We start from the raw sequence: 23,180 nt of genomic DNA, 5'->3' as shown, positions 1-23,180 counted from the left end.
AGAGGACTTATGTGAACAATGCTTCCATACGGGGACATCATTGTGTTGGCCAACACAATGAGGCCAGATAACAGATAAAGCAACACCTCATGGCACAACGCCTCTCCCGTATTTGACCTTGACTGTTTGTGTGTATAAATATGTAAGCCTTTTTTAAAATTGATTAGTTCTGTCCTTGTATATTAATTTGCATACCACCCAAACAGATCCACAGATGATTCAATCTCTATTGCACTCCACACTGCCCTTCCCCACCTCGACAAAAGGAACACCTATGTGAGAATGCTATTCATTGACTACATCTCAGTGTTCAACACCATAGTACCCTCAAAGCGCATCAATAAGCTAAGGATCCTGGGACTAAACACCTCCCTCTGCAACTGGATCCTGGACTTCCTGATGGGCCGCCCCCAGGTGGTGAGGGTAGGTAGCAACACATCTGCCACGCTGATCCTCAACACTGGAGCCCCCCAGGAGTGCATGCTCCTGTACTCCCTGTTCACCCACGACTGCATGGCCAGGCACGACTCCAACACCATCATTAAGTTCGCAGACGACACAACAGTGGTAGGCCTGATCACTGACAACGACGAGACAGCCTAAAGGGAAGAGGTCAGACACCTGGCCATGTGGTGCCAGAATAAGAATCTATCCCTCAAAGTAACCAAGACCGAGATGATTGTAGACTACAGGAAAAGGAGGACCGAGCACGCCCCCACCCTCATCGACGGGGCTGTAGTGGAGCAGGTTGAGAGCTTCAAGTTCCTTGGTGTCCACATCAAGAACAAACTAGAATGGTCCAAACACACCAAGACAGTCGTGAAGAGGGCACAACAAAGCCTATTCCCTATCAGGAAACTAAAAAGATTTGGCATGGGTCCTGAGATCCTCAAAAAGTTTTACAGCTGCAACATCGAGAGCATGGTTGCATCACTGCCTGGTACGGCAATTGCTCGGCCTCTAACCGCAAGGCACTACAGAGGGTAGTGCGTATGGCCCAGAACATCACTGGGGCTAAGCTGCCTGCCATCCAGGTCCTCTACACCAGGCGGTGTCAGAGGAAGGCCCTAAAAATTGTCAAAGACCCCAGCCACCCAAATCATAGACTGTTCTCTCTACTACCGCATGGCAAGCGGTACCGGAGTGCCAAGTCTAGGACAAAAAGGCTTCTCAATAGTTTTTACCCCTAAGCCATAAGACTCCTGAATAGAGGTCGGCCGATTAATTAGGGCCGATTACAAGTTTTCATAACAATCGGAAATCGGTATTTTTGGAAGCCGATTTGCCGATTAAAAAAAAATATATATACAGTGCCTTGCGAAAGTATTCGGGCCCCTTGAACTTTGCGACCTTTTGCCACATTTCAGGCTTCAAACATAAAGATATAAAACTGTATTTTTTTGTGAAGAATCAACAACAAGTGGGACACAATCAAGAAGTGGAACGACATTTATTGGATATTTCAAACTTTTTTAACAAATCAAAAACTGAAAAATTGGGCGTGCAAAATTATTCAGCCCCTTTACTTTCAGTGCAGCAAACTCTCTCCAGAAGTTCAGTGAGGATCTCTGAATGATCCAATGTTGACCTAAATGACTAATGATGATAAATACAATCCACCTGTGTGTAATCAAGTCTCTGTATAAATGCACCTGCACTGTGATAGTCTCAGAGGTCTGTTAAAAGCGCAGAGAGCATCATGAAGAACAAGGAACACACCAGGCAGGTCCGAGATACTGTTGTGAAGAAGTTTAAAGCCGGATTTGGATACAAAAAGATTTCCCAAGCTTTAAACATCCCAAGGAGCACTGTGCAAGCGATAATATTGAAATGGAAGGAGTATCAGACCACTGCAAATCTACCAAGACCTGGCCGTCCCTCTAAACTTTCAGCTCATACAAGGAGAAGACTGATCAGAGATGCAGCCAAGAGGCCCATGATCACTCTGGATGAACTGCAGAGATCTACAGCTGAGGTGGGAGACTCTGTCCATAGGACAACAATCAGTCGTATATTGCACAAATCTGGCCTTTATGGAAGAGTGGCAAGAAGAAAGCCATTTCTTAAAGATATCCATAAAAAGTGTTGTTTAAAGTTTGCCACAAGCCACCTGGGAGACACACCAAACATGTGGAAGAAGGTGCTCTGGTCAGATGAAACCAAAATTGAACTTTTTGGCAACAATGCAAAACGTTAGGTTTGGCGTAAAAGCAACACAGCTGAACACACCATCCCCACTGTCAAACATTTTGGTGGCAGCATCATGGTTTGGGCCTGCTTTTCTTCAGCAGGGACAGGGAAGATGGTTAAAATTGATGGGAAGATGGATGGAGCCAAATACAAGACCATTCTGGAAGAAAACCTGATGGAGTCTGCAAAAGACCTGAGACTGGGATGGAGATTTGTCTTCCAACAAGACAATGATCCAAAACATAAAGCAAAATCTACAATGAATGGTTCAAAAATAAACATATCCAGGTGTTAGAATGGCCAAGTCAAAGTCCAGACCTGAATCCAATCGAGAATCTGTGGAAAGAACTGAAAACTGCTGTTCACAAATGCTCTCCATCCAACCTCACTGAGCTCGAGCTGTTTTGCAAGGAGGAATGGGAAAACATTTCAGTCTCTCGATGTGCAAAACTGATAGAGACATACCCCAAGCGACTTACAGCTGTAATCGCAGCAAAAGGTGGCGCTACAAAGTATTAACTTAAGGGGGCTGAATAATTTTGCACGCCCAATTTTTCAGTTTTTGATTTGTTAAAAAAGTTTGAAATATCCAAAAAATGTCGTTCCACTTCATGATTGTGTCCCACTTGTTGTTGATTCTTCACAAAAAAATACAGTTTTATATCTTTATGTTTGAAGCCTGAAATGTGGCAAAAGGTCGCAAAGTTCAAGGGGGCCGAATACTTTCGCAAGGCACTGTAGCCTGTCTTTTTACTGTTGTTTTTATTTCTTTACTTACCTATTGTTCACCTAATACCCTTTTGCACTATTGGTTAGAGCCTGTAAGTAAGCATTTCACTGTACTGTTGTATTCGGAGCACGTGACAAATAAACTTTGATTTGGAATGTTCAGTATTATGTCATGTTTCATGTTTTGTTTGGACCCCAGGGAGAGTAGCTGCTACTTTCGCAACAGCTAATAGGGATCCTAATAAAATACCAGAAATACCTCTGGATTTTTTTCCATACAGAGCTACGTTTGTCCCATGTGCAATAAACATCTTGTCAATATAATAAGAAGAATGACATCTGAAGAGTTTGAGCCAAGGTCTGACTGAACGAGTAAACATTGAACTCTGACACTTACGCAAATAATACCTTACGTCACTATGCAAACTACACACGCACACACACAATGCAAACTCCAATGCTGGCAGGATATGAGTGAGCCAGCCAGCCATCCACCCAGACAGGTGTTCAACAATAGACAGCCAGCCAATCTTGTTATCAGAACAGAAAGGGAGAGATGAGTCTAGAGCAGTGGTGCCAGCACGTCGTCAGCAGCCTGACTGTCACCGAGTCCTTTATGACACGGTGTGCAGCTGGTCGGCCATATTGGATCAACAGTCACCCTCCCATCAGAGGTCCTCTGGCCTCGCTGCTGTGTGTTAGGGCTGGCACGTATTAGGGCTGGCATCGTATAACCGACGGCTATGGATGAAGACAATCATGAAAATAAAATAATCGTCATAAACAGTTTATGCGATAATATGGACTCTCAACCATTTTCACGTGTGAGTTCCAAATATCTCCAACGGCTGCCCCAGTGTGATTTTTTTTCAGGCACGTGATGTCAGAATGCACTCACTGTTCCAAAATGTGATTGTTACGCAACAGGACAGTTAACCCACGCCACCTTCAAACCAAGGCACGCTGCCTGCTAATTATCTATAGGCTGTTTCACATAAGTAGCCCATTTCACTGTTGCAGACAATTTATGTTTGTACTTTTTACCCCGTTTTCTCCCAAATTTCGTGGTATCCAAGTGGTAGTTAGTCTTGTCTGATCGCTTCAACTCCCGTATGGACTCGGGAGAGGTGAAGATCAAGAGCAATGCGTCCTCCGAAACACAACCCTGCCAAGCCTCACTGCTTCTTGACACATTGCTCGCTTAATCCAGAAGCCAGCCGCACCAATGTGTCGGCGGGAACCCCATACAACTGCTGACTGAAGTCAGCGTGCATACGCCCAGCCCGCCACAAGTAGTCGCCAGAGGGCGATGGGACAAGGTCATCCCAGCTTGCTAAACCCTCCCCTAATCCAGGCGACACTGGGCCAATTGTGCATCACCTCATGGGTCTCCCGGGCGCAGCCTGCTGCGACACAGCCTGGGATCGAACCCAGATCTGTAGTGACACCTCAAGCACTGTGATGCAGTGCCTTAGACCGTAGCGCCATTCGGGAGGCCCGGACCATAATATATTTATTGTTTTATTCACATTTTCAAGTACTGGTGACATAATGCATTCCGATTCTTGCATACATTGTAATAGACTCGCATGTAAAATAGTTTTTTGAAGGTTGTAGTGATTATGATGAGCTAATGCAAAGCTATTTGCCGGCTATGTGTAGCTCCATGTTTGTTGATGTCTTACAATGCTTTTTGGTTGTCAGACAAAAGATGTTATAACAAGATATAGTTCACTCGACTGACTTATGGTGCTTTCAAGACAACTGTGAACTCTGTGAACAACTGAAAAATACTAGGTCAAATCATGACGTCAGTGATCTTCAGGTTGGAAAGTCGGCGCTCTAGAAAGAGGTTTGAGTTCACGAGTTGGAATTCCAAGTTGGATGACTGTTCAAAATGACTTTTCCCAGTCGGAGCTCGTTTTTTCCCCCCCGAGTTCCCAGTTGTCTTGAACAAACTAAAGTCAGAGATATCCCAGTTCCCAGTATTTTTTGCCAGCTCAGATCCCCCTTTCCAGGGGATTGATTTTTATTTAGCGTATAAACTTCTGTTTGCACCCCACATTTATTGATAAATCCCCCATCATAGTAATATTTCATATCCCCCCACGATACCTTCCCCCATTTCTACCCCCCATGGACTTGAAAACCTCCCACAAATGAAATTAACCCCTCCACAAACGGTTCCATCCATGTCTAGCTTTCGCGCTAAGGTTAGGTTAGGCAGTAGGCTTGTATTTGGTGTGATGATCTGTAAGGTGTTAACATTTTATTTGCTTTGTGATTGGTCAAAAACAGTAAATTACTTGTCAAGTCTTGTTCCTCCTGTTCTTGTATATACTAACAAGTACGTTGAAGATTTGAAATATGCTGAAAAGTGGCTAAGTTCATATTGGCGCAGCCATGTTTGTCTTTGATTATTTGCATCTTATAGTGAATGGCATTCTGGGATTAGGAAGTTTTTGCCAAGTCAAACAAACAAACAAATATGGCTGCCATCATAAAGAATTTAGCTGCTGTTTGCTTAGCTGACACGCATCTCTTTTCTAAACAATATTACATTTAAGATGGCGCCGACAGAGAGGGCTGCCTCGCTTCTAGTTCTTAGGAAACTTTTCTTACATTGTTAGCCAAGAACAGTGTGTTATTAGATACAGCCGGGAAGAACTATTGGATATCAGAGCGGCGGTATAAGACTTTCCCGAAGCGCATCCTTTGTTCGCACCACCCAGGGCAATGGAACTGATTCCAGAGGCCAACCCAAAACAACACTGGCGGAAAAGAGGGAATCAGAGCGGTCTTCTAGTCCTAGGCGCGCACACCACCCACCGCTTCAGAGTATATTATTCGATAGTGTTCAGTCCCTGGATAACAAAGTTAACGAGATCAGGGCAAGGGTTTCTTTCCAGAGAGACATCAGGGATTGTAACATACTCTGTTTCATGGAAACATGTCTCTCTCGGAATATACTGTCGGAGTCAGTCCAGCCATCTAGATTCTCAGTTCATCGCGCCGACAGGAATAAACATCTCTCCGGGAAGAAGGGCGAGGGTGTATGTTTCATAATTTACCACTCATTGTGTAATTGTGATAACATACAGGAACTCAAGTCTTTTTTTTTCACCCAACCTAGAATACCTCAAATCAAATGCCGACCGTATTTGCATTTGTGGGTTCGATTACAGGCTCAAAATAGCTAGAAACAAATAACTTTCTTCTGAAACTCATGTATATTCTTGTTCTGAGAAATTATGGCTATTCCATGCGAGAAATTGCCAAGAAACTGAAAATCTCATACAATGCTGTGTACTACTCCCTTCACAGAACAGCGCACACTGTCTCTAACCAGCATAGAAAGAGTGGGAGGTTCTTTTGCCCATCTTAATCTTTTCATTTTATTGGCCAGTCTGCTACATGGCTTTTTCTTTGCAACCTTTCCTAGAAGGCCAGCATCCCGGAGTCGCCTCTTCACTGTTGACGTTGAGACTGTTGTTTTGCGGGTACTATTTAATGAAGCTGCCAGTTGAGGACTTGTGAAGCGTCTGTTTCTCAAACTAGACACTCTAATGGACTTGTCCTCTTGCTCAGTTGTGCACTGGGGCCTCCCACTCCTCTTTCTATTCTGGTTAGGGCCAATTTGCACTGTTCTGTGAAGGGAGTAGTACAAAGCGTTGTATGAGCTCTTCAGTTTCTTGGCAATTTCTCACATGGAATAGCCTTTATTTCTCAGAACAAGAATAGACTGACGAGTTTCAGAAGAAAGTGCTTTGTTTCTGGCCATTTTGAGCCTGTAATGGAACCCGCAAATGCTGATGCTCCAGATACTCAACTAGTCTAAAGGCCCGTTTTATTGCTTCTTTAAATCAGGACAACAGTTTTCAGCTGTGCTAACATAATGGCAAAAGGGTTTTCTAATGATAAATTAGCCTTTTAAAAATGATAAACTTGGATTAGCTAACAACATGCCATTGGAACACAGGTTGCTGATAATTAGATTAGATTAGTAGATATTCCATTAAAAAATAAATGTTTTTTAAATCAGCCTTTTCCAGCTACAATAGTCATGTAAAACATTAACAATGTCTACACTGTATTTCTGATTAATTTGATGTTATTTAAATGGACAAAAAAAGTGCATGCAGATGTATACATTTTTGCAGATTTGCTCAAAATAAAAACACAGAAATTGCATTCACATAAATACTCAGACCCTTTACTCAGTACTTTGTAGAAGCACCTCTGGCAGCGATTACAGCCTTGAGTATGACGCTACAAGCTTGGCACACCCTTATTTGGGGAGTTTCTCCCATTCCTCTCTGCAAATCCTCTCAAGTGCTGTCAGGTTGGATGGGGAGTGTCGCTGCGCAGGGTTCAAGTCTGGGGTCTGGCTGGGCCACTCAAGGACATTCAGAGACTTGTCCCGAAGCCACCCCTGCATTGTCTTGGCTGTGTGCTTAGGGTCATTGTCCTTCTGGAAGGTGAACCTTCGCTCCAGTCAGAGGTCCTGAGCGCTCTGGAGCAGGTCTTTACCAATGATCTCTCTGTACTTTGCTCCGTTCATCTTTCCCTGAATCCTGACTAGTCTCCCAGTCCCTGCCGCTGAAAAACATCCCCACAGCATGATGCTGCCACCACCACCATGCTTCACCGTAGGGATGGTGCCAGGTTTCCTCCAGACGTGACGCTTGGCATTCAGGCCAAAGAGTTGGTTTCATCAGACCAGAGAATCTTGTTTCTCAAGGTCTAAGAGTCATGTGCTTTTCACTGACGAATGGCTTCCTTCTTGGTGATTGGTGGAGTGCTGCAGAGATGGGAGAACCTTCCCAAAGGACAACCAAGCTCTGTCAGGTTATAGGGTATTGTGTTTAGATTGATGAGGAAAAAATGAATTAACACATTTTAGAATAAAGCTGTAATATTACAAGATGTGGAAAAAGGGGTCTGGGGGGGGGCTATTCAAAATGGTTATTACAGAGACCTCAGTCATTTGGCTGGCCAATTACAGTCATCCAAAATCCAATGACCGTCACAGCACTAGTGTGTGTGTGGCCAGTGTGCATGTATGGTGGTCTTCATCTATTGAAGGTTGTTGAAGGTAGTGCTAGATAGGCAGTCCTTGTACAGTCTGAGCGTGGCCAGTTTGTCTCAATGGAGGTGGAGCACAGTCAGTTCCAGCCAGGGACATTCAGGGAGTGTCAATGTACTGTAGGCCTATTGAACATTCATTAGACAGGCCCTATCTGACATTATCATTTTCCACTCATGAATCATGATACAGCAGATCAGCCAACACAGAAGGTCCAACATGCATCGACACGACAGAGGGCTATCCCTGATTCTAACTGTCGCTAGAGGAAAGAACACATAGGGAGAACAAACCAAAATCGGCCATTAAACTTTAACAAGACATGGGAGCAAAGACAAAACATTAGCAGTTCAACGTCCCACATATACACACACATATTCGATAAAATCACACATTTTCAAGTTGCAATATGCAGAAATCGCTCCGACATTTCCTGGTTGCTAAAACTCAAAAAGTTTGCCTAATTTAAGTTTGACAAAACAAGCAATAGGGTAAATAATTATTGCACCATCTAAACCTCTGTCAAATGTATTTTCTGCTGTTTGAAGCTGTTGTACAAAATTGAAAGTAAAAGATGCAAAAACCAAACTTAAGAATGGGAAGCATAGAAACACCGCACATAGAATAGATCTACCGCTTCTTAGACTTCCTTTCAATTAGACTAACAGATCTGTAACTCACATTTCTGTGAATTTGGTCAAGACGCCCAAAAAGTTACATTTTATTTAACCAGGAAAAGCCCATTGAGAACCAGAGCCTCTATTTTAAGGGAGACCTGGCCAGGGCAGCAGAAACAATCAATACATTACAGAATTAAAAAATATACAATACAATTTAACACGATCCAGCATATATTTTTTTTTTACATTTACACTCCTCTGTTACAGTCTCCAATCAACATTTTTAATTCATTCAGTGGCACTAACATATGTAGATAAAGCATGGGATGTAGACTATTCCATGCCTCTGGTGCACAAAATGAGAAAACAGTTTTGCCTAATACTATACATTGCACTCAGAAAGTATTCAGACCCCATGACTTTTTCCACATTTTCTTAAGTTACAGCCTTATTCTAAAATTGATTCAATAATCTACACAATTCCCCCATCATGACAAAGCAAACAGGTTAAGAAAAAAAGTATTCAGACCCCTTGCTGAGACTCTAAATTGAGCTCAGGTGCATCCTGTTTACATTGATCATCCTTTAGATGTTTCTACAACTTGCTTGGAGTCCAGCTATTGTAAATTCAATTGATTGGAAATTATTTGGAAAAGGCCTGTCTATATAAAAGGTCCAACAGCTGACAGTGCATGTCAGAGCAAAAACCAAGCCATGAGGTCGAAGGAATTGTCCTTAGAACTCCGAAACAGGATTGTGTCGAGGCACAGATCTGGGGAAGGTGAAATTGCAAACATTTCTAAACCTGCTTCTGCTTTGTCATTATGGGGTATTGTGTGTAGATTGATGAGGGGAAAAAACAATCAATTTTAAAATCAGGCTGTAACTTAACAAAATATGCAATAAGTCAAGGGGTCTGAATACACTGTAAATGTCCTGGGGACTTTAAGTAGCAATCACCTAGCAGACCGAATATGGTAACTGCTGATGGTGAAGGAGACTAGAATACAGATGTAGAGGGAGTTTACCCAAAATGACTTTGTAGATGAACACATACAAATGTAGTATTCTGCGCATATAAAGTGAGGTCCAAACCACCATTTGGTACAAGGTGCAATGGTGGGTGAGTGACTTGGCATTTGTAATCCAGCGCAAGCATGCATGATAAACAGAGTCCAGTCTCTGTAAGACAGAAGAGGCTGCTTCCATATACACAACAACTCACCATAATCAGCTTTAACAGAAAAACAATGACATTTGATGTTCTAAGTACACAACAATGCTTAAACCACATCAAGGGGCCACTTTTTGGGTCTGGGAAAAATATAAGTTTTCATTTTTGGGTGTAGATACGCTTTCATTTAAGTGGCACCAGCAACTTGTTTGGTTAGCAGCGTTTCTGTAGCACGCATATGATGGCAGAATTTGCTAAACAATTGCCACTGGATTGATGCAAATTATCACAATAATATTCTGCCAGGTAGGCATAGGCTATTTTGTAGTTAACATTTAATTGAGAAGATTTTGGGGAACGCCTTTCCATCTCCCAGCAGACGGCTGTCGTTACCATCATTGCTAACGGTTACACAAAGTGGTAGACCAACGCTGGTAATTACCGTGCCTTTGCTTCAGAAAGTTGAAAGTTCAGAAAGGGAAATACAAATCAACGACACACTTTGTTCATGTCTTTCGATCATCTTGGGCAAAATAATATATTCTGGCTTCAAGTCCAGGCTCTGTTGCAGCCAGCCGCGACCGAGAGACCCATGGGGCGGCGCACAATTGGCCCAGCGTCGTCCGGGTTAGGGGAGGGTTTGGCCGGCAGGGATGTCCTTGTCCCATCGCACACTAGCGACTCCTGTGGCGGGCCGAGCGCAGTGCACGCTGACATGGTCGCCAGGTGTACAGTGTTTCTTCGGACACATTGGTGCGGCTGGGTTAAGTGGGCATTGTGTCAAGAAGCAGTGCGGCTTGATTGGGGTTGTGTTTCGGAGGACGCACGGCTCTCGACCTTCACCTCTCCCAAGTCCGTACAGGAGTTGAGGCGATTGGACAATTGGAAACGACGAAATTAGGGAGAAAAGGGGGTAGGGGGAAAAATGTATTTAAAAAAAACAATTCTGTTGTCTGGATTCCGAGCCCCCCCCCCCTCACCACCAAATATAAACTAGGTAAAACACTGGGCAGTCATGTGAACTCGTGCCATTGGAGGCATCTGGGGCCCTGGGAGTCTGTAGAGGCTCTATGGGAGTGAGCGAGGAGGGCCTCTACTCCATTCATCTCTTCATCCCAGCAGCAGGTCCCACAACACGAACCCAGCTCCACCATTAAAGTGTCTGCAGTGTGAGGGCAGCAGCCAGCTTCATCTTTCTCCTCCACGTTTAAAACCTGGTCCACCCACCAACGCTCACACCATTGTCATCCGAAAGAAAATAAAGGGAAATAAAGAAAAGAGGCAGAGAAAGAGAGAAATGATAGCGCTTCCCTTGTTTACCCCCATAAAAGTCAGCCGAGGATCTTTACTGCCGACAGATGCTAAAGCAAACATGTTTTTTCTCTTTCTTTTCTTTTTCCTCATTCCCTAGCTTCTGCAAATGTAATGGGGTTCCATGATCTCAAGGCGTTGACCCCGCCGTGACCTCCCCCTGCATTGTCGGGGCAACGGAAGGGTTGAGATAAAGAGAGGAAGTCAGCCGGAGGAGAGTTATGCTCCAACACACGGAAGGATGAGGAGAGGAGCAGCAGGCAGCCTGGGCTGTCTACTGGCATACACACACAGACACACACTCTCTCCACACAAACAAACACAGACTGTTCAACCCCCCCCCCCCCCCCCAAATCATTGTTCACTCAGCAGGTGACAGACTGTCGACACGCAAACACAGTCATGCGACATTCTCCAAATCCCCTTACTGGACTCAAACTCTTTCAACAGCTGAAACGGATTCCCATGGGCACACACAGAAACACACACACCAACCTGGAGTCTCCCTTGCCCAGGTTTCCACCACCTGGGTGAAGGATGGTCTGGTTGCCTTCCATATCCACAATACATTTTGTGTTCAGGTCCTTTTCTGTGAGAGGGAGAGATGAAATAGAAAAGGTTCAGAACAACTTCCAGGTGCAGGGTGGGTACATAATCATGGGACTAGAAAGGAGAATATCTGTACACTGTTTAACCTGCACCAGGCCAAGACAGAGTTTAATGCAGCCACATTACATCAACATGGTCAACTTTGAAAGCATTTAAGTAGTGTGAAGACCAAGAGATGCACATTTGGGAATGTATAACATAGGGTTCTGCCAAGAAAAATAAGCTTTTGTTAAGTGATTGGTGGTTACTGGGTAGGCATCGGCCCAGGCTTGTTGCCTTTCATCTTGGAGGTGAGCTGTAACTCAATTGATAACTGTAGAACAAAGGGTCTAAAACTATTAGTCCTCCTCACACAAATGCCCTCATCACGTGACTTGGGACACTGATTCAATCACACTTTGACCCTGGCCCTCTGGTTCCAAACCATGACTTAACTTGGCCTCGGAGACAACAGCTATCACTCACACAACTCAGGTTTGGCCAATGCAAGAAAGAGAGAAATGGCCAAGCAAAGCTGGTCCAAATGGCTCAGTACTACTTATTAGATTGGACATACTGCTGACTATGGCAAAAAAACAAGGTTGTTCGATCAATTCTTGCAAGGGTCACACAAAGGCTACTAATGGATAATGTAGCAGGCCTATATTGCATTAAGTCACATATTGTGATTCACATTCACTGTAAACATGTCTGATGAATGACCATGTAAATGTTACTTTATCGAAACTAGAAAGTGAGAACTTATTTTTTCTCCATCATAGAAAACCCATTAAATATAATTTCTTGAATTCCAAAACTGCTCTGTGGGCACAATGGGTGTGCCATTATTTTTGGCTGCCCTGTTAGTTAGCACATTGTAGCTAGCGCAGCCCAGCACTGCCATATGGAAGCCTAATAATAGCAGCATTAATTATTGGGCTCTCCATCTGTACTGCTGGCCTAAATGTGGGCTCATCCCCTTTCCACACTGTCAGTTTGCTCATTTCAAAATTGTGCTAAGGAACAAAACACACTTCAACAGTATTATGATTTAGCCTAGATTTCCTCTGTACTTACTGTACTGTGCCTAGAAAATTATTCCTCACTGACTGCATTCTTATAGATGTTGTTATTATTATTAACCAAACAACCAGTTCATTATTTTCAAAACCCTGTGTTTGCTCTTGACCCTTGGGGTCCAATATTCACAATTCCTCACATTTTTAGCATCAACAGGAATACACACAAACAAAGAGGCCAGTTGACAAGACAAACTCACACAGACACCCAAACAAAACATTCACTACTTGGCTATGTAAACAACCACACACATTCAATTTCAACATGATCCATGGCCATGTCAATGCAAACTGCATAGAGGTTTTTTTTGCATAGGGGAGTTGCATGGAGAGGTAGCACTACCCTATGGAGGCTGGGGCACAGAGGGGGTGGGAGGGACCTTCGGGTGAGTGACTCCGGCTGGCTGCAACCCTTCTCCCTCAGAGGAAGCACGGGCTTCCTCCCTCTTCCCTTCCTCCCTCCATCCATCCTTCCCCCATCATGCACTGGTGACCAGTAACCACCGAAGCAAAGAGGTAAAGAATGTGTATACTTGTTGGGGTCAAATTGGGTTTAAGAGTCAGTGCTGGTACTGTGAAGGAATCCAAAGACATAGGCTTCAGTCAAATCACAAATAACAAGACATGATCTTGAGTGCCTTGCCAGTGTCACCGCCCCGTGTTTCCCTGAACCGAGTCACTGAGCGTCTTTATTGGGCACACTGTGTGTGTGTGTGGTTTGAGCGCCATTACACCGTTATCACTATCACTGGTATGGGTCAACCAGTTCGCCTGTTGTGTGTGTGTGAGTAAGCTCCAGCAGCCTCGCATACCAGTCTGGCAGTACAGATCAGTGTGTGGTCATACACCTGCTAATGTTCTGACCAGTTGACTATTCTGTGACATTCGGTAATAGCATTTGATCTGCTTTTTCTCAAAGGAAATGAACAGAGGAAAAAAGATATACATCTTATGTGAAATGCAACGGAGAAGTGACGGTAATATCCTACTATTCTCTCGCCTTTCGTCAGATTCTTTCCAGTACCAGCTCATTTTCCATTGGCTAATTAGCTTTCTTCCGTGCGGTAAGTGAAACAGCACCGGGCTTAGTTGGTGGTACAATAGGCATGACATCAATGTGGAAATGGAAAGGCAGTGTATATGATGTGACTGGGTTGGAGCCGATGGGGTCGTTCTTCGAAGACCTGGCCTCCCACCAGTAACTCCTCTACGGCCATGAGAATATGGTCAGTTATGCAACGCTAGCAAATAGTCCTTTCAGACTGACTCCCTTCCTGCCTTTGTCCAGCACAGCCAGAACAGCTCAGAGTCTGACTAGTGCTGAGCGATTAACCAAAACGTTGTTTTATATCCTAAAAAGAAAACTACATTGACGACGTAGGATGAATTACTTGAATTCCATGTCGTTTTTTTTGTGAATCCAATGTGCCGTTTCTCTAGAGGGAAATCAAATAATTCTTGAGAGGAATCAAGTCAAGAACTATGTGGGACGCTGGGCTGAAGGGAGTTTGTAGTTTTCATTAAACAAATATTGAACCTAGTTCAGTGCAGATATGTGGTAAATGACTACAATGACAATCCTTTGAGCCTGTTCTTTCCGGCTCGTATAGATGGATACACTTTTACAACTGCTACGTTAGACACACACAGACCGCATGAGAAAGGAATGTACACAACAACAAGAGTGAATGATTGAGACAGTTTGTGAAAGTATGCCTTATCTACTTTAAAGAACTTGTAAAATGATTGTCAGACAGCTCTGCAGCTCTAAAGGTTAGCCTAGCTAAATAGGATGACTGAAAACAGTACAGTATGGGGAGCACAACAACGTTATGGCTGTCTGGCTACTACTGCCTGAGCAGAGATGCGATGATGACTTTAAGGAATGAAAAATAATAAAGTAAGTAATATACACAACTGAAATATTTTCCTCATAGTAATTTTACATTTTTCTATTGACATCAATGGAATATTTTCAATGTTTTGGCAATTGAATGTTCACTACTTATTTCATAATATATTTAATGTTTTAAATGATCGATAACTATATAATTTAATACATATAATAAAAATAAAAAAATTAAATCTAACCAAAACAACCTTTAAAAAAAAACACTAAATCGCTCGGGTTCTGATTTGTGGTTATTAACAATTGTATTACAGTGTATCTTCAAAAGAGAAAATTCAGTCTAGGGTCTGTTTTGGTGGGAATCCAATTAAATTTGCAGACAGTAGGCTACTAATCAAAATGGACAAGGATAGGTGTAGTGCAGGATATAACAGTGTCAAGTGGATACTGCCTGCCCTGGGCTTGTTTCATTGCATGATTGGAGGATACACGAGAAAGAGCGCTGGTAAAATTCTGTCTTGTGACCGATTTCTACGCTCTGTGAGAAGGAACACGTGACATGGCCCACTACATTGTAGCTAGACTCAGTATTTTCCACCTCGGTAGACTCTCGTACTTCCGGACATGTTCTCCCGTGGCTAAATTCGACTGGGGGCACACGGCTAAAATATCCTTTCTTCCCTCCAAGCGGGATTCATTGCCAGCATTATAATTGACCGAATCATTTGAGTGTGCGCAAAAATTCATTAAACGGGAGGCATGTCACTGCACTCATTACTGCGGCTTATGTTATGAAAGGGAGACTACACTTGTTCAGGCCGATCACACCATTTAACGCTAAATCCATAACTTCTTGAATAGGCAGCTCGTTTGTGTATTATAGGTCAGGAATATTTTCAAATTCATGCTATCCCACCCAATAGTCTGGCCTGATCAAGCAAAATGCCAATGGATGTTGTTGGCTGTTGAAATCATCAAGCAAAAGTCATCTCTAGACATCTCTAATATACAGTATCAGTCAAAAGTATGGACACACCTACTCATTCAAGGGTTTTTCTTTATTTTTGCTATTTTCTACATTGTAGAATAATAGTGAAGACAAACTATGAATAACACATATGGAATCATGTAGTAACCAAAAAAAAGGTGTAAACAAATCTAACCATATTTTAGACTTGAGATTCTTCAAAGTAGCCACCCTTTGCCTTGACAGCTTAGCCCACTCTTGGCATTCTCTCAACCAGCTTCACCTGGAATGCTTTTCCTATAGTCTTGAAGCAGTTCCCACACATGCTGAGCACTTGTAGGCTGCTTCTCCTTCACTCTGCGATCCAACTCATCCCAAACCATCTCAAATGGATTGAGGTCAGGTGATTGTGGCCAGCTCATCTAATGCAGCACTCCATCACTCAGCCTAGAGGTGTGTTGGGTCATTGTCCTGTTGAAAAACTAATTATAGTCCCACTAAACCCAAACTAGATGGGATGGCGTATTGCTGCAAAATGCTGTGTTAGCAATGCTGGTTAAGGGTGCTTTGAATTCTAAATAAATCACTGACAGTGTCAACAAATCACCCCCACACCTCCTCCATGCTTCACGGTGGGAACTCTCTGCGTCTCACAAAGACACGGCGGTTGGAACCAAACATCTCAAATTTGGACTCATCGGACCAAAGGACAGATTTCCACCGGTCTAATGTTCATTGCTCGTGTTTCTTGGCCCAAGCAAGTCTTCTTATAGGTGTCTTTTAGTAGTGGTTTCTGTGCAGTAATTCAACCATGAAGGCCTGATTCACACATCCTCTGAACAGTTGATATTTAGATGCGTCTGTTACTTTGCTAGGTAAAGCCCCGCCTTATCTCAGCTCACTGGTCACCATAGCAGCACCCACCCATAGCACGCGCTCCAGCAGGTATATCTCACTGGTCACCCCCAAAGCCAATTCCTCCTTTGGCCGCCTTTCCTTTCAGTTCTCTGCTGCCAACGACTGGAACGAACTGCAAAAATCACTGAAGCTGGAGACTCATATCTCCCTCACTAGCTTTAAGCACCAGCTGTCAGAGTAGTTCACAGATCCCTGCACCTGTACATAGCCCACCTGTAAATAGCCATCCAACTACCTCATCCCCATACTACCTCATCCCCATACTGTATTTATTTATCTTGCTCCTTTGCACCCCAGGATCTCTACTTGCACATTCATCCTCTGCACATCTATCACTCCAGTGTATAATTGCTATATTGTAAATACTTCGCCACCATGGCCGATTTATTGCCTTACTTCCCTGATCTTACCTCATTTGCACACACTGTATATATACTTTTTCTACTGTATGTTTGTTTATTCCATGTGTAACTGTGTTGTTTTGTGTCAAACTGCTTTGCTTTATCTTGGCCAGGTCACAGTTGTAAATGAGAACTTGTTCTCAACTAGCCTACCTGGTTAAATAAAGGTGAAATAAAAATAAATGATCTCTGTGAAGCATTTATTTGGGTTACAATTTCTGAGGCTGGGAATTCTAATGAACTTATCCTCGGCAGCAGAGGTAACTCTGGGTTTTCCTTCCCTGTGGCGGTCCTCACGAGAGCCAGTTTCATCATAGCGCTTGATGGTTTTTGCGACTGCACTTGAAGAAACGTTCAAAGTTCTTGACATTTACCGTATTGACTGACCTTCATGTCTTAAAGTAATGATGGACTGTTGTTTCTGTTTGCTTATTTGAGCTGTTCATGCCATAATATGGCCTTGGTCTTTTACCAAATAGGGCTATCTTCTGTACACCAACCCTACCTTGTCACAACACAACAGATTGGCTCAAATGCATTAAGGAAAGAAAATGTTACTTTTAACAAGGCACACCTGTTAATTGAAAAGCATTCCAGGTAGCTGGTTGAGAGAATGCCAAGAGTGTGCAAAGCTGTCACCAAGGCAAAGGGTGGCTACTTTGAAGAATCTCAAATATAATATATATTTTTATTTGTTTTTAACCTTTTTTGGTTACTACATGATTCCATGTGATATTTCATAGCGCTGATGTCTACAATGTAGAAAATAGTTAAGAAATAAAAAACCCTATGTATGTTCATGAAAACATAGATAATAATGCGTTTACTACAGATCCTGCCCCAGGGAGTGACCCATGGCAGGCAAGGGTCTGGGCTTTGATTCACTAAGAGGTTATCGATTAGACCCGTTTCACAGCAACTGAGCCGAGTGTCAAGCTTCGTGTCATCAATTTAGCGATAACCCAGCTAATGTTACTTACCTCTCCTGTTCATAGGACGAACACGGACTGCGACCTTCACGTTCGAGTCGTTCAGACTGGTGTCGCCCATTGTCAGACGGACAGACAGTGCGTCTGTCTCGGTGATAAATTAGAGGCGCTCTCCGGATGATAATAATGATGCCCAATGGACTCTTGTGGAAGAATCATCCAGAATCCTTGATATGTGCTGCTAGCTGCCTGGTCAGCCAGCTAGCTTTAAGTGTTCGTCCTAAAACATGGCATTTTCCATCATTGCACAATGTCTTGCTGGGAGGAAAATTCTCTCTCCTTCAACAAATCTTCAATAAACAGCTATCCTCCAGTTACTGTATGTCCCGAGGGGTTTGAGCTGTAAAATACAATCCAGAAAATGCATCAATACATGCTGCAAAACAAGCAAGAAATATGTTTAGCATCACACTGGACCCATTTGATTGTCTTCGCAAAACAAGACTAGAGAGGACAAACGTTAACTTAGTGTGCTAAGATAACGGTTGTTTTTATGATGCAGACATGCATTTGGCATTCACTTATTATTAGCATTTAAGACTCAGCTCAACAATATCAATTAATAGTTCGTGAATTGGCAATGGAGTCAAATAAATGGAATAGTCGAAGCCACCTTGGAGTTGAGCTAACCTAGCTAAATATAATTAGCTAGCTAAGACTATTTTCTGTATTCAAACAAATGACAGCAAACATTGATTAAAGGGCACGCCCAACAAGCATACATCACATAATTTAAAGTGTAAACCAACCACGATAGTTTAAATAAGCAAATAACCTATTTGCTTTGCGACCAAACCCCTTGCCTTGCATTGGCTGACAAAATTAGCTAGCTAACGGGCTGAGTCTAGGGGACTCAACTTCGCGACTTACAAGAAAGTGCGGGGGCTCAATCTACCGGCTAACGACGCTGCTCCGTGTTTTAAAATCCAATCTTCGGAATGGTGCTGTGTGGTTTCAATTTCGTATATCTTGGCCAAATGTTCCACCTGTTCGGCGAGCAACTCCCCGTCAGCACAGTGTTCCGTTAATTCTGTTCTCGAGCTCTCAAACTGGGATAACCTCTTGCACGCCCTTTCCGGCAGGGAAGGTCGGGAGCGAATGATATTACGCTTGACCGAAGTTCCACTGTTGCAGAGAAATTTGTTTTTTTTTGTGTTCGAAAACAGTCAAGTCATGATTTATCTATTATTTGAAACAATGTAACTGTTTATCTTACGTGAAATACATTATATTTCAAAGTGCAACGTTGGGAATCTAGCACATTGTAGAAAGTAAGGCAGAAATAGTCCTTCGCCATAATGGTAAGGTCAAACACATCAAAACGTTGTGTTTACAGTACAAGCGTCGCACAGGCACAATGGATTTGAAAAACATCACTGCTGTTCACACTCCGTAGTCTAAAAATTCTAGTGTGAGGAAGATTTAGCCTGGTCTCATAGGCTAGACGTAACATAGTAAACGTAAATCCGGGAAACTCAAATTAGTATGATTACAGTATGTTATGTTTGGTATGGTTACATCAGACAGAAGGTTACTAATAGTAAAGATTCACCTATTTTGAATGTTTTATTGTTTTATGCATCTCTGAGCGATGTTCTATCTATAGCCTGGGTCAATTCATGTTTTCATGTGTATCTGAGATATTGGCTTTCAGTATGATGTAGCACTGAGATAAAGCCGCTCTCACTACACTGGAAGTTAATAGGAATATTACTTTTATATCAAGAAAATGTCTATCATATATGTCAGATTATGACCTATGTCATAACGCGGTAAGTTGTCTTCTCTTCTGTCCAGGGTGCATTGCATGGTGTCGTTGCAAATGTCAGACTCCATTCTGAGGTCGAATCGATCTGCAGGTTGAACTTGTAGACCCCTAATTGATAGTGCAGTTTGTTTAGGTGATTTTACAATTAACTAGCTACTTCACATGCTGATACTGACTTTGGTATTATTGTGTGTAGCTACGTATGCTAGCTAGTTAGCTAACCTGCCAGCCCATAGAGAGAGCATTGCATTGTGGTCGACTTGAGCTGCAACAGATTTCCAAATCTTGCTACCAATCTTACTCTAACAACAAAATGTTAAATGTGTTCACAAAAAAATATTGTTCTCACATATCAGTGTCATCTAACACTGTAAATTATAGAAATTAGTGGTTTTGGGTGGATTTTTCCATTTAAGTTAAAAACGAAGGGAGTGTGGATGGGTAGCCATATAACGTGAATGTCTAGCAACCCAAAGGTTGCATGTTCGAATCTCATCATGGACAACTAATTAGCACCTGCATTATACTTTTTTAGCTACTTTCCAATTGCTTAGCATGTTAGTTAACTCTTACCCTCTCCCTAACCTTAACCCTTTTAGCTAACCCTTCCCCTAACCTTAACCCTTTAACCTAACTCCTAGCCTAGCTAACATTAGCATTAGCCACCTAGCTAACATTAGTGCTAGCCAGCATACGTTTTTGCAAATTCGTAACATATCATATGAATTGTAATTCGTAACATATCATACAAAATGGATGATTGACATCCACAAACTAATGCATACCATGCTATACCAAACAACACATGGAGCACAATGGAGCAATGTGGATAATTGTCAAATTTGGAGTACAGTGGCATATCCCATCCCTGCATTGAGGTACATTTTCCGATCCATATCTTACGCTGTCTCCACAGTGTTTTAATGTAACCATGATTGCGTTCTGACCACAGTGCAGCTCAGTGTAAAGAAGCGTAACAGTAGAGTCGGTATCTTCTGGCAAAGGCCTACATGGTCCCCTGTATTGTTTGTACATAGTATATACAGTTGAAATCGGAAGTCTACATGCACGTTAGCCAAATACATTTAAACTCAGTTTTTCACAATTCCTGAAATTGAATCCTAGTAAAAATTCCCTGTCTTAGGTCAAGTAGGATCACCACTTTATTTTAAGAATGTGAAATGTCAAAATAATAGTAGAGAGAATGATTTATTTCAGCTTTTATTTCTTTCATCACATTCCCGGTGGGTCAGAAGTTTACATACACTCAATTAGTATTTGGTAGCATTGCCTTTAAATTGTTTAACTTGGGTCAAACGTAGGCCTCCTTGCTCGCACATGCTTTTTCAGTTCTGCCCACAAAATTTCTATAGAATTGAGGTCAGGGCTTTGTGATGGCCACTCAAATACCTTGACTTTGTTGTCCTTAAGCCATTTTGCCAATAACTTTGGAAGTATGCTTGGGGTCATTCTCCATTTGGAAGACCCATTTGCGACCAAGCTTTAACTTTCTGACTTATGTCTTGAGACATTGCTTTAACATATCCACATAATTTTCCTGCCTCAGGATGCTGATCTATTTTGTGAAGTGCACCAGTTCCTCCTGCAGCAAAGCACCCCCACAACATGATGCTGCCACCCCGTGCTTCACGGTTGGGTTGGTGTTCTTCGGCTTTGCAAGCCTCCCCCTTTTTTAAACAAACATAACAATGGTCCTTATGGCCAAACAGTTCTATTTTTGTTTCATCAGACCAGAGGACATTTCTCCAAAAAGTACGATCTTTGTCCCCATGTGCAGTTGCAAACCGTAGGCAGTTTTTTTTATGACGGTTTTGGAGCAGTGGCTTCTTCCTTGCAGTGCGACATTCAGGTTATGTCGATATAGCACTTGTTTTACTGTGGATATAGATACTTTTGTGTCTATTTTCCCATTATGTCAAGCAAAGATGCACTGAGTTTGAAGGTAAGCCTTGAAATACATCCACAGGTACACCTCCAATTGATTGAAATGATGTCTATTAACCTATCAGAAGCTTCTAAAGCCATGACATAATTTTCTGGAATTTTCCAAGCTGTTTAAAGGCACAGTCAACTTGGTGTATGTAAACGTCTGACCCACTGAAATTGTGATACAGTGAATTATAAGTGAAATAATCTCTCTATAAACAATTGTTGGAAAAATTACTTGTGACATGCACAAAGTAGATGTCCTAATCGACTATCCAAAACTATAGTTTGTTAACAAGAAATTTGTGGAGTGGTTGAAAAACGAGTTTTAATGACTACAACCTAAGTGTATGTAAACTTCCGACTTCAACTGTAGGTCTAATGCAGTGTTGGTTGGTACCGTTTAAGATAAGGTAAGATAAGCATGTCCTTATTTCTATCACAGCATATTAGATGACTGTCATTCATAATCCTTTCACCCAGCTCAATGTAACATCAATAGGTTTAGACTACTACATGATACTAAAATTTTCCCTGTACCCATCATGAGGTTGCTACAACCTAGCCTATGAATGAAAGTTTACAATGTAGGTGCACAGGTTGTGAGAAATTTGAGTAATCAAAGTGACAGACATTGACACATTCAATACCGTCTTGCACACTCTTGCCTGCATCTAGCTGATCTAGAGTATAATCAATAGTCCAAAAATTAAAACGAGAGTTTCTATTTGACAAATGAAAGTATGTTTATTCATTCTGTTTGCTTCCGTTTAAGAAATGTTATTCAACAGAATCGGTGGAATGAATACACCCCTGATCGTTGTATAATTCCTTCTTGCATCTACGCGCTCTCCTCTTCTCCCTTTTTCCCTTCATTTGTGGACTTCAGTGCACAACACATAAGCTGTCTCTGATCAGTCAAAACAATATTTCCAAGCCAAACCTACATATCATAACCACTAACTGCTACACACAGTTAACTGTTAACTTCATAGTCAACATAGCTACTAGAACTAACACGTTAGTAAATCTGCTACAATAATGCAGTACAGTGTACAGTCAGCAAGCAGTTTAGCAGTTACACCGGCGGGCCCGTGGCAATAAATGAATGAAACCAAAAGCTTACCTTGATTTGGAAGAGTTACAGTGTTGGATAGCCATAGCCAGCTAACTAGTATAGCATCCCTCTCTGTTTGAGCCTAGTGTTTGAGTCGGCTAAACTAGCTAGCTGCATTCGCTAGCTAAGAAAGTGAAAGTGAAAAAGGTACAACAAAATATAGCTCTCTCTCGCGCTCTCTCTTCTTCATTTTTAAAGAAATTAATTGTCTTTCTCTTTCTTTGAGTCAACTAGTCACTATATTTTATGCACTGCAGTACTAGCTGACTATAGCTTATCTTTTCAGTACTAGATTCCTTCTCTGATCCTTTGATTGGGTGGACAACTTTATTTCATGCTGCAAGAACTCTGATACGTTGGAGGGCGTCTTCTGGAAGGTATCATAATTAATGTGTAAGTCTATGGAAGGGGGTGAGAACCACAATGCTCCTGGGTTTTGTATTGATG

The 23,180-nt window shown here is 42.3% G+C and overlaps 1 protein-coding gene across 2 annotated transcripts in view; it reads right to left on the bottom strand.

Moving 5' to 3' along the window:
- The window catches only part of LOC110505328 (kinesin-like protein KIF13B), an 81,759-nt gene extending 62,758 nt beyond the window's left edge, over positions 1 to 19,001 (bottom strand). For both annotated transcript variants that reach the window (XM_021584502.3, XM_021584503.3), the window contains exons 1-3: positions 18,772 to 19,001; positions 17,893 to 18,241; positions 11,606 to 11,699 (exon numbers count right to left, since the gene is read on the bottom strand). In XM_021584502.3, coding sequence (XP_021440177.3) covers positions 11,606 to 11,699; positions 17,893 to 17,962 — 164 coding nt within the window. In that variant the 5' untranslated portion in view covers positions 17,963 to 18,241; positions 18,772 to 19,001. The remainder of the gene's footprint in view (positions 1 to 11,605; positions 11,700 to 17,892; positions 18,242 to 18,771) is intronic.
- Positions 19,002 to 23,180: the final 4,179 nt, after the last annotated feature.

The sequence above is a fragment of the Oncorhynchus mykiss genome, chromosome 25, assembly GCF_057628025.1.
Source record: "Oncorhynchus mykiss isolate SJ-2025 chromosome 25, ASM5762802v1, whole genome shotgun sequence".
NCBI classification, from domain to species: Eukaryota; Metazoa; Chordata; class Actinopteri; order Salmoniformes; family Salmonidae; genus Oncorhynchus; species Oncorhynchus mykiss.
The sequence above is the reverse complement of the archived record's forward strand: the minus strand, read 5'-3'. Positions and strand labels throughout refer to the sequence as shown.